This window comes from Garra rufa, chromosome 16 (genome assembly GCF_049309525.1).
Source record: "Garra rufa chromosome 16, GarRuf1.0, whole genome shotgun sequence".
Lineage (NCBI taxonomy): Eukaryota > Metazoa > Chordata > Actinopteri > Cypriniformes > Cyprinidae > Garra > Garra rufa.
Genome location: NC_133376.1, coordinates 38,658,576 through 38,672,013, shown reverse-complemented (window position 1 = coordinate 38,672,013; position 13,438 = coordinate 38,658,576). Strand labels below are relative to the sequence as shown.

Here is a 13,438-nt window from a genome sequence, read left to right as displayed (position 1 = left end):
CTCTTTCAGGTTGGAGTGTCTCCTGGCCATCACCCTCATCTTTAGCTCCCTCCACAGATTCTCAATTGGATTTAAGTCAGGACTGCAAAACAATGTTTTTGTCTGCTAACCATTTCTTCACCACATTTGCTGTGTGTTTTAGGTTGCTGTCATGTTGAAATGTCCACTGGTGCCCAAGTTTCTCTGCAGACTGCCTGATGTTGTTGTTGAGAATTTTGATGTATTGCTCCTTTTTCATGGTACCATTTACTGTAATTAGGTTCCCTGGTCCACCGGCTGAAAAACACCCCCAAAACATTAGGTTCCCACCACCATTTTTGACAGTGGGGATGGTGTTCTTAGGGTTGAAGGCTTCTCATTTTTTATGCCAAATGAAGGCTACATCATTGTGGCCAAACAATTAAATTTTTGTTTCATCTGACCATAAAACAGAAGACCAGAATAAGTCTTCTTTGTCCAGTTGACCATTTGCAAAGGCCAAGCAGGCTTTTGTGTGCCTTATCTGGAGAAGTGGTGTCCTCCTTGGTCTGTGCCCGTGGAACCCAGCGGTGTGCAGTGTCCGTTGGACTGTCTGCCTTGAGATGTTGCCACCAGCAGAGCCCAGATTAATCAGGATGGCCTTGGTGGTGATCCTTGGATTCTTTTTTTTTTTACCTCTCTCACTATCCTCCTGGCCAGCACAGGTGTCACTTTTGGCTTCCGACCACGTCCTCTGAGATTTTTCAAAGTGCGGAACATCTTGTATTTTTTTTAATAATACTTTGCACTGTAGCCACTGGAACTTCAAAACATTTAGATATGGTCTTATAGCCCTTTCCTGACTTGTGAGCAGCCACAGGTTCTCAGTGAGCTCCTTTTTCTTAGCCATGACTGTCCACAAACCAACAGCAGAGAGCTTCTGTTTTTCACCTGTTGAGTTGATTAAAACAGCTGTTCCCAATGAATCATGGTAATTAGGATGCTTTAGAACAGCTTGGACTATTTGGAATGGTATAGAACTTTGGATTTCCCCATAGACTGTGACAGTTTGCAAAGGGTATGAATAATTTCGGACATGCCACTTTTTGCATGTAAATAAAAGCTGAGAAATATTTATTTTCCACAATGATGCCTCTTGTACATCATCTTATTATCTTTTGTCAGAAGCCTGTGTCATTTCCGGTCAAAAAAAACAACTTGCTGGTATGTATGAATAATTTCGGGCTTGACTGAATATATATATATATATTAGATTATATATAGATTTTGCTAACAAAAAATGTTTAAAGACAGATTTGCTCATTTGGCAGGTCAAGAGTGATTTATCCATACCAAGTGATTCACTGCATCATTCGTTCAAATGGCTGATACATTCAGAAATAAAGAAGGTACGTCTTTACAAATGGATCACTTTTTTAGTTAGCAACATGACAGAACATAGTCACTAAAATTAAATATTTACTTATTTGAAAGAAAATCAAATTGAAAATCTAAACTAAAATGTCCTTACAGCTGCAAAACGATTTGTCGCAATTAGTTTGTTTGCATACTAAAATGCATGCGTCTTGTGTATATTTATTATGTATATATAAATACACACACACACACACACACACACACACACACACACACACACACACACACACACACACACACACACACACACACACACACACACACACACACACACACACACACACACACACGTTTGTTTTTGTGAATTGTGGGGACATTCCATAGGCGTAATGGTTTTTATACTGTACAAACGATATTTGCTATCACCCTACACCTACCCTACACCTAAACCTAGCCCTCACAGGAGATTGTGCACACTTTTACTTCCTCAAAAAAACTCATTGTGCATGATTTATAAGCCTGTTTCCTCATGGGGACCTGAGAAATGTCCCCACAAGGTCAAAATTTACTGGTATTCCTATCCTTATGGGGACATTTGGTCCCCATAACGTGATAAATACAAGGACACACACACACACACACACACACACACACACACACACACACACACATATTTAAAAAAATATATTTGTATGCATTGTATGTATTTGTATGTATGCAAACACTTGTATGTAATTATTATATATAAATACAAATATTTCACATATAAATCTAACATATTTTCCCTAATATATGCGTGTATATATATATATATATATATATATATATATACACACTGTACATAATAAATATATACAGTACACACGCATTCAAAAACTCACAAATTGAAAAAAGCAGACAAGCAAAAACTGTCATTTAAAAAACTATTAAGGCAATTTCAAGGTTTTTATAGAATGACCCAAACATTTGTTTACTTTTTAGAAATTTTATGGGTAAAAAATTAGGAAATAAATAGAGTAATTAGTAAAGTCATTAAATTCAATAATGAATGTAAACACAGCAGTTAGACAAGATGTGTTTCCTCATGAGCAGAAATTCATACAATCAAATCAGTTACTTGGGGAAAACAGTAACATGATATCTACTGAACGTGTATGTGCTATGTGTGTGGTACAGAACGTTGCTGATAGGTTGTCATAATGTTCGCTCCCCTTGAGACTCTCCAGAGCTCTGGGCACCCTATTAATGAGTAATAAAACTCTTGCTTGAGTTTCTGAACACACAGATCTATATATAGCTCACTGAGAAGCATTAATAGGCTGAAATCATTCTGTCACGTAACTATAACATGGCATAAAATTCCGTACCAGCTGCCTGTCAACAATATACATGTCTGAAAGAATGCAGCGAGGGGCACTGATTGGCTTTCATGCACATTTGATGCCAATTTTGAAGAATGAAAAGCAACAGGCATCCGATAATTATACCATCAGATAGTGTGTCAGTATTTACAAATCCCTTTTGGATGCATCATTAAAGCAAAATGCCACCAGATGTTCCATTTGACCTATTTTAAAGACATTCTTCATTAGCGTCGTGACATAACATTCAGCGTGTGATTCGCTCTTAATGACATTGAGAAATGTCGATTATTTTTCACATGACTTCTATTGGTGGAGTGGAAACATGCCCCTTGAGTGAAAGAATCTGGGTGGTAAGAGAGAGGGTAAGCAATTTATAAATCAGAGGGAAGTATAGGAGGAATGTATGAAGCGATGTGTGGCATGACGGTTGAGGAGATAAGAAGCCTAGCGCTGCCTCTAGGCTTGAGAGGCGTCGGAAACCGAAAGCATTTACAGAGCTCAGTAAACGCTTTCTTCTCTGCTTCACTGTGTACATAAGATACAAAACATGAAGGCAACCGTTTAAATGATTTTTTTTTAGTTTACTTTAGGAAAATAATGTGAGTGAACTTGAATGTCAAGTTGTCTTAAAATAATGAAATTAAAGTAATGAAATGAAAGCAATTAAACACCTAAACACCACTATATAAAAGTCGGAGGTTAATAAGATTTTCCATTTGTTTGATAGAAGTTTTTTACTCTCACCATGTCCCCTTTTATATAATCAAAATGCAGTAAAACAGTTAAATATTATTATTATTTAAAACAGCTGTTTTCTATGTAAATATATTTTAAAATTGAATTTATTTTTGTGACGTGACGCTGAATTTTCAACATCATAACTCCAGTCTTCAGTGTCACATTATCCTTCAGAAATCATTTTTCATTTTCATTTTTTTGTAGGATCTACTTTCATAAATAGAATGTTTAAAAGAACAACGTTTATTTGAAATGGAAATCTTTTATTTAATTTACATCCTAAATGATTTTTTTAGCATGCTGAATAAAATTATTCTAAATAAAAATGACATAAAACATGAAAATATATGGTTTATGTGTGTGTTTTCAAGTCATCTTCAGGTAAGAATTAAATGAAGTATATGACATAGTCAATTGAACAGTAAGATTTTTTATGTCTCTTAAAGAAGCCTCTTCTGCTCACCAAGCCTGCATTTATTTGATCCAAAATATTTTTACTATTTCAATGTTAAATTTTTAGCATAATTAACTCACATGATCCTTCAGAAATCATTTTAATATTCTGATCTGCTGCTTTATTTATTATTATGTTGAAAACAGCTGTGTAGATTTTTTAGGTTATTTTGATGAACAAAAAGTTCAGAATAACAGCATTTATCTGAAATAACAATTTGTGTAACATTATGCATGTCTTTTTCATCACTTTTGATCAATTTAAAGCATCCCTGCTAAATAAAAGTATTAATTTTAGATCATTTCTAGTGTATAATTTTACAAAAGTTTTTATTTAAGATAAATGCTGGTCTTTGGGTCTTTCTATTCATCAAAGAATCCTGAAAAAACTTACTCAACTGTTTTAAATATTGATAATAATAATAATAATAATACATTTTTCTCAAACAACAAAATCAGCATATTAGAATGATTTCTGAAGGATCATGTGACACTGAAGACTGGAGTAAAGATGCTGAAAATTCAGCTTTGAAATCACAGGAATAAATTATATTTTAAAACATATTCAAATAGAAAGCAGTTATTTTAAACAGTAAAAATTGTTCACAATATTACTGCTTTTGCTGCATTTTTTTGGATCAAATAAATGCAGGCTTGATGAGCAGAAGAGACTTTCTTAAAACAAACATTAAAAGTCTTAATGTTCATGATCTTTTGATTGATAGTGTATATTACAGTATGAAACTAAAATATATTTGATGCTTTATTCTCTGATAATAGGGAAAAAGCCAATTAAAAGCAAAAATCAATTGTTGGCTACATTAGTTGTTAAAAGTTTCCTTTTATTTGTTTTAAATCATATTATGTGCTTCTTCTAATGTTTCCTTTAATGTAATATTCATCATAACATTTACACATTTCACTACACAGACCTTCACAAGAAAAACAACTGATCATTCTGAGTTTGACAAATGATAAACCAACAACAGCGTAAATTGAATGGGTAAATGGTCAAACAATGCAACCACATTATTTATTCATGCCTAAGTGCATGCTGGGAATCCCAGCACTCTGAAAAACCTCCAGCCATAGCACTTAAAAATACTTTTAAAAACTATTATCATTGCAAAGCTGCTTTGACGTGTGTCGACTGTGTCCTATTTTAGCTGTTGGAACTGTAATATAAGTAAAACAAATACAATAATCAAGGAAAGATTAGGTCTTGTCAGCATTAAACAATGCCCACACACAATGGAAGTCAATGGTTGCCAAAATAGCTTCTTTTGTATTTATTTTACAGCTTCAAATGGGTATCGGCTACTTCTGGTATCTGTCTCTGGCCATATCGGTAGCTTCCTCAGAATTGCACATTTGTGATGATGTTGACACTTTCTAGACAGTCTGAGATGATGGTGAGACAGTGAGATGTGATACCGTGTGGGTGGAGATCTGGAGCTAAAGCAAACAAGCACTGTTGTTTCCTGTCAGACATGGACTATTTCTGTTAATAAAGGACTTGGAGCTCCATTCAGCTTTCATTGATGCAAAAAAACAATTGTAGAGTTTTCCAAGAACCCAGCAGGACTCCAAAGGAGTAATTAACAGGCTGCTAATTACCTGCTGAAATCAAACCCAAAGAGGCTATGTATAAGTGTTTATGAGCGGGTGAGCTGCTAAACTAATCAAAAAATCCGCCCACTGCTGCCAGAGACACTGTTAAACAATGATGAGCTTCTACACTCGTTCTTAACAATTAACCATTAACCTGTGTATTGTGTGTCAAAGACAGGATCGCATGCCGGAGGAGCGACCAGACGGCCTATTTTAAGACATTTATCACTACCAACATGACATAATATTCACTGCATGACTCTCTCTTTGATGCTACAGAGAGTTTCTTGGTAACCTTGATGAACATAGATCATTTTTCACATGACTTCAGAGATTTCATGAAAAAAAAAGTTTGAGGTCATTAAGTTATATTTTAATTATTTTATTTTGAAAGAAATTAACACTTTAATTCAGTAAGGAAATTGATAGTTAAGACATTTGAAATGTTACAACAGATTTAAATTTCAAATTAATGCTCTTCTTTGGAATGTTCTATTCATTAAAGAATTCATCTTTCCCACAAACATTCTAAGCAATACAATGGTGTTCAGCACTGATAATAATCAGAATTAGATTAGATCAGATTAGAATGATTTCTGAAGGATCATGTGACACTGAAACTGGAATAATGATGCTGAAAATTCTGCTTTTCATCACAGGAATAAATTACATTTAACAATATATTCAAATAGAGCAGTTATTAAAACAGTTATTTTAAATTGTCATACTATTTCACAATATTATTGTTATTACTGTAGTTTTAATCAAACAAATGCAGACTTGGTGAGCATTGGTGCAAAACACTTACAAAAAAAAAAACTCTTACCACCTCCATGCTTCTAAATGGTATTGTACATTTTAATGTTTTGGATAAAGGGTCATCCTACTGAAATGTCTTAAAATAAAAAATAAAAAAAGTCTACCATTTAAACTTAGGCCACATTATTAGACTACCTTTGACTTTACGAAAACACATAAATGACAGCTTAATGTTTTATCTTTTTTGTGCATTTATTTTAACTTTCCTTGCACTTTCATTATATATATTTATAATATTTATTCAGCATTTAGTTTTTTATGCCATTTATATCATATTTTCGATAGTCATGAATACATCATTGTATTTTAAATGGTAGAAAAAGTGGTTTTTGACCTTAAAAAGCAGTTTTGTGGTGCTTGGAATACTATATAATTAATTAAAAAAACAATTATTGCCACATTGGTAACTCAAGAACGTGTAATTATTCAAATAACACATTGTTTCATTTTAAAATATAAAGAAATTGTAACACTGAAGTGTTTTTCAAGTGTAGTATTTTTGTAAAGCCTAGGGACAGAAATATTTCCATAGAATGACCCTAAAATATTCATCTCAAAATATATCGTATTAGACATACTGCATCGTATTAGTTTTATTTTACCAATTTAGTGAACATAAACGTACAAACTTTTTCTTTTCAGTAGTTTTTAGCAGACTTTGCCCATTTGTCAATACGTTTTAAATTGTGTTACACTGAATGACAATGTAACATTATTTCAACCAAATTCTGACGTTTTATTCTCCAAAAACTTATTTGAAACCTTAAAAGTAGACACTTTACTTACATTTAATGTGCTGTCTATGGACATAAAATCACTTTTGTAAATTTCTATTTATGTTGACATCTTTGACCTCTCTCTCTCTCTCTCTCTCTCTCTCTCTCTCTCTCTCTCTCTCTCTATGTAGTATATCAGATATTTAATAATAGTCTGGTGAGTAAACAAAACATATAATTAATTTCATTTAAATTTCATTCAACATATTTAATATTGGGAGCACATTTGACATATTTGAACTTTTTTTTTTTAAGTAACAAAGTAGTTACTTTCCCTGTTAATTAATTACTTTTATAATGATGTAAGTCAGTTACTAACTAAGTTACTATTTGTGAGAAGTAATTTACTTTTTAAGATTGAAAATTTGTTAAACGTTTATTAATCCATTAATTCAACACTTTTTTATGATAAATTTGTATTAAATAATACAAAATAAATAAAATGGGAAAACACAGAATTTAGGTAAAATAAAAATTAAAAGGCCCTAAGTTAAAAGGTGGCTTTGAAAACTTTCATTTAATTTTTAAGTATACATTTAATTTTAATCTAAATCAATTAATAATTCAGTTATACATTCATTTTCAGGGTCTAACAAACACGTGGAAAACATTTCCTTCCGTATTAATGGTAAATGAATATTTTGATAAATTGTGATATAGTATGATGTGGAAAAAAATATTGTTATAATATTTCTGACCATATTGCCCATAAATCTTAACATTTATCATGAAAAGTGCTGAAAATTAAATTACAATAAAATACAGATTGAATAATTAAAAATCCACCTATAAACAAGTCTTGCTAAAATGAAAAAGATAGAATAAACAAAATTAAAAGGCTTATTTTAAAGTGCATTAATTAAATAAATCAGTTGTCAACTGTGTTTGGATGTGGCAAACATTGGGCTAGTTTTCATTCTTTTTGGTGGGCTTCTGAGACATGGCAACCCTGTCCAACCATTCAGTCAAAGGTTCCTTAACAAAAAAACATCTCTTTCTTACCTTTTTATAATCCGAAGAACCTTTTTTCGTCACAAAGAACCTTTTGTAAAATGAAAGATTCTTCAGATCTTAAAGGTTCTTTACAGAACCATTTAGGCAAAAAAAGTTCTTCCATTGCATCGTGAAGCGCCTTTATTTTTTAAGAGCGCAGAAGCACTTGAATTTGTTTATTTTAGTATCAGCCCGTGCCATTCAGCTAATGTTTAAACTCTGGGAAAGAAGAAAAAAACAATCCAGCAAGAATTACCGTGAACACGAGTCATGTCAGTTCACTTGAGCTGCACACATGAAATGCTAAAAAGGGATGTTTTCCCCTGGGCTGACAGATAAGTGCAGAGCAGAAGGCGGAGACGGCCGGTTTCTGACCTGAGCTGCCGGTCCTTGCAGACGGCCACCATAACCAGCAGGTTACCCAGGACGCTCATGAGCATGACCAGTGACAGGAAGCTGATGAGAGCAATCCTCTTCGCCAACCCGTTGCTGTGGTAACAGAGAGAAGACACAGACTTACTGAGAATCATTTGATCGTATGGAACGATGAAAATACTGATAAGTGTCATAGTCATGAAGGCGATTCAACAGGACTAACAATAGTGCAGACATTTCAGTTCCAGAAGGCCAATGCATAATTGTGAGTGAAAAAAACACATTTAATTGTATATTTAATGCACTTCAAGTAAGTTTGATTCGCTAATTATTAAATGTTGACATTTAAGAAAGCTTTCGCCACCTCAATTCCCATGGAAACTGCGGCGTAAAAGCACTGCCCAGGAATAGAAAGCACATTGCCCACACAGTGTGACCGAAAAAGACAATTCCTCCTTGTGAAAACGATCATTTCTTTAGGTTACCGGTGACGTCGATCTCACAGACGTTGTTTCTAATCATTGGAGGATCAATGTTGATTAGCGATGACGGTTGAAATCTATATTTCTAAACAGAAAAGACATCAGAATGCCTCTTGTACCTATAAACTCTGGTGCAATTCTCATCCGACGCAATGTTTTCCCTCAAGATTGACACTGACTATATAATTGTAGGCTGAAGCCTGTTATAGTGACTGCAGGCTGGAGGAAGAGGTAACCCCCTGCTGCACATTACAGACTAATGAACGGCAGGGAATTTGAGATAAAAAAGCCGATAAGCCGATAAAGAGTCGGTTCAGCCGTGGAACGTTTGACACTTCTGTCGTTCATGAGCTGTAAAACTCTACCTGTCTAACACATGATAGAAATCTGAATGGTTATGTGGGGAACACCTTATAATAAGTATGTAGTAAGAAAGTATTTACAAATCATTCAGCAAATAGATTACAGTTAATAGTTAGAGCTAGTATATTATTGGACTATATACACAGTGTGTTCTTGATTTATTTTCACAGCAATTAAGGCGAGACACTGCAGGTGAATAGGCTAGTTTTTTTTACATTGCATTTTTACATTTACATTACAATTGCAAACATTTTTTGTATTACAAGTTTTCTAAAATGTTAGGTTTAAATATGCAAATGATCCATTATTTAACGAAATATGCGCTAATTTGCATACATTTCTAGTACTAAAAAAATCTAAACACTGGGTGAAGTCAGTTTTAAAATTCTTGTTTATTTATTTATTTATTTTTTGACATATTAAAGTCAAATGTTTTTACAGAGGGAATTTGGGTATCTCATTTTGTCACTCCATAATTCAGAAAAACTTTGAACAGGCAGATTTTGGGGGGAATAAAATGTATATAATTAAGCTAATTATATTATATGAACAAATCCCTCTGTAAAAACCTTCAGGATATAGGCAGGAATAAAAATGTAAAGTTTGGTGTGTGTAAGTGCTACTGAAGTGGAGATTTATGGCTCAGTGTAGGAGAAAAAACACATTTTGAGAAAATGGCCTTTCTATGTATTGTAATTGAAATATATTGACACAAATAGATAAAGTGCTAAAAAAACAGTGTCTTTTGGGTGTTTTCTTTCCACTAGTCTGAAAAACCAAAAACCCTAAAATCTCAAACTTGACAGGTGCATAAAAAAAACAGTGTTTTTGCCTGCAGTGTCTCCCTTTAAGCGTTATTGCATAATTAGCTCAAATGTCAAGAGTTAGATAATGCCTTTTAATCATAAATAGCTCTGACTTTAGATTACGTCCATCAGAAATCTGTCATTAATTCAATATTTTAAACCAAATATTATTGGACATTAATTGCATCAGTATTAAGAGTTCATTAAAATGTTTACATATTCATTAGGCCTACGCCAGAAGCTAAACATAAAATAAGAAAATTGAATAACATTGATATCAATATGAAATACATACAAATATTCATTTGATCACGTTGTAGGTTTAGAGGATAGAATATACAGTTTGTACATAAAAAAAATAATTATTTCTATGGAAAGTCCACACAAAACATGAACACCCAGTCAAAAGCTTAACAGTAAGGTTTTTAATGTTTTTTTAAAGAAGACTCTTCTGCTCATCAAGCCTGTATTTATTTGATATAAAGTACAGCAAAATCAGTAAAATTCTGAATTATTTTAACAATTTAAAATAACTGTTGTCTATTTGAATATATTTCAAAATGTAATTTATTCCCTTGATCAAAGCTACATTTTCAGCATCATTACTCCAGTCTTCAGTGTCACCTTCAGAAATCATTCTAATATGCTGATTTGCTATTAAGGTTAAATGTTTTTTTTTGATCAGCAAATCAGAATATTAAAATTATTTCTGAATGATTATGTGACTGATGAGTGATGAGGCTAAAATTCAGCTTTGAAATCACAGAAATAAAATATATTTTAAAATATATTCAAATGGAAAACAGTTATTTTAAGCAGTAAAAATATTTCTAAATTTGACTGTTTTTGCTGTACTTTGAATCAAATAAATGCAGACTTGGTTACCAGACGAGATTTAAAAAACATTAAAAATCTTACTGTTCACAAACTTCTGACTGGTAGTTTTAAAGGTTGGTTTAAAGCACCTAATTAATGACATTTTCCAATTTCAGTGACCTAATTTAAAGTTAAAACTATTTACGATTAATAAGTTGTTAACAAAGCATAAAAAATTAACACTTTACAGATTAATTATTTGACTACAGATTGTAAACTATTAAGTAACTATAATAGATTACATACTGTATGATTTATAAATTCATTTAGATAAGTTTAGTTTATTTCATTTATTTAACAGGGACCATGCACAACAAAATTCAGAAAGCTATATTCTGAATTAATTTCTACTTCAAACACACATCTACCAAAAAAAGTCAATAGTTATTTAATAACATTTTTTGATAGTGATACAATGATGATAACCCCTTGTTTTTTTTATCTTGAACTTTCACAGCTTGTTTATAGAGTATTTAATGGTTTACATGTTATTTAACTTGTTTGAGACCAGCTTGTAGCACAACAAAAGTGCTTTGTTACTGTACATTATAAACTGTTACCATTGTGTGTTGATTTTGCTATGTCTTTTCTAATGTATTTGTTGTTTAATGAAATAAATTAGTATAAATCAGACAAGACAGTGTGAATTTTATGTCCATTACTTCTTTCAACTGAGATGCACTATTTTCTCTGACAATATTTTATTTGTTTAAGTTGATTTAATCCTAGAGTGAGATACTGTAGGTTTATTTGATGTGTTGTCCATTACGGCAGAAAATTTAATATTATAGGTGCTAAGAAATAAAGCAGGAGACATGGAGATGTTGAAGGAGGAGAGGGGCAGAAGAATTGTCTGTGAAATGAGGTAAGCAGCCCTTTTATGTACTTGAAATATGACTGACAGGATAAAATGAACACACTCATCTAGAATAAAACTTCATTTTATTTCCATATCACTGAACATAAGCCTGTACTCCGTAGAAATCTATTCTGCAATCAAGCCGTCAGTCAGTGCCACTAAATCTTTCTTTCTTTGCAATATAACAAACAAAATGTGTCTCTTTTAGTTACAAATTACATGTACTTAAACCAATTTACTAAAATGAATCCATCTTCCAATGTTGCATTCAAAAGAAAGGACATTTTACTGCCGTTCACAGAATGCATTTGCATTAAATTAAATTGCTTTTCCATTGTTTTTTAAATGTGAACATGCTAGATAAATGTGTTTGACCATTAAAAATTGATAAATAAATACTGGCTGAACAAATGACATCCAATTAATTTGATGCATTGTGGTAATCACAGTCTTCATTAAAATGAAAAATATATTCTCCAAACATTTTTCATTGTCTTTAGTCAGTCTATCAAGTCATGAAAGAAAAAGAAAAAGACATAAAATAAACATTATTTCCAAGAGAAGACATTAGACAATATTCATCATCATAAGTTGCACTCAAGACATTATAAGTATCGAGCGCAGAAATGCTCCTCCAGTGGTTTTGGTTTAGAAACAGTATAAATTTTGCATTACGTTGGATTTAGTTTTTGGTTTCATGTTTTACAGAGTGACATAGTTGTGGTTGCCTCTCTTCGAAGCTTTTTGTCTTTTAAAAACCTTTGAAATCTATAGCACATCAAGCTTACCATTTTCTTTTTTGTGACACTGAACCACAAAACCAGTCATAAGGGTATTTTTTAAGGGGAGACACTGCAGGCAAAAACGCAGTTTGAGGTTTTGGCCTTTTTGTTTTTTTATAAAGTGTTTTTTCAGACTAGAAAGAAAACATCTAATATACACTGTTAAGTGTTTCTTTTATAGCACCTCATCTATTTGTGTAAATAGATTTCAATTACAATCCATATTTTTAAAGGCAGTTTTCTCAAAATGAGTTTTTTCTCCTACACTGAGCCATAAATCTCCACTTCAGTAGCACTTACACACATCAAACTTTACATTTTTATTTCTGTCTATATCCTGAAGGCTTTTACAGATAGGTTTTTGACTGTAATATGTCAAAAAAATTAAACAAGAACTTTGAAACTGACTTCATCCAGGTTTTAGATTTTTGTACTAGAATTTCATGCAAATGTGTGCATATTTAATTAAATATTGCCTCATTTGCATATTTAAACCTAACATTTGAGAAAACTTGTAATACAAAAAATGTTTGCAATTATCAGTGTAATCAATCAACTGTGTAAGCAAGGTGATAACTATTAGTTATTTTTTTACCCTATTTACCAGCAGTGTCTCATTTATACATCATCTAAAAGCGGAATAAATAATCTTTCTGTTGATGTTAGGATAGGACAATATTTGGCCATGATACAACTATTAGAATATCTGGAATCTGAATCGGAAGCTATTAGCAATACATAATACTAATCAAAAATGAAGTTGATATATGTGACCCTGGACCACAAAACCAGTCAAGTCGCTGGGG

General features: G+C 32.3%; 1 protein-coding gene across 1 annotated transcript in view; it reads right to left on the bottom strand.

Moving 5' to 3' along the window:
- Nucleotides 1-13,438, bottom strand: part of htr4 (5-hydroxytryptamine receptor 4) — a 173,255-nt gene that overhangs the window by 107,221 nt on the left and 52,596 nt on the right. The window contains exon 3 of the mRNA XM_073821097.1: nt 8,465-8,578. Within this exon, the coding sequence (XP_073677198.1) occupies nt 8,465-8,578 (114 nt within the window). The remainder of the gene's footprint in view (nt 1-8,464; nt 8,579-13,438) is intronic.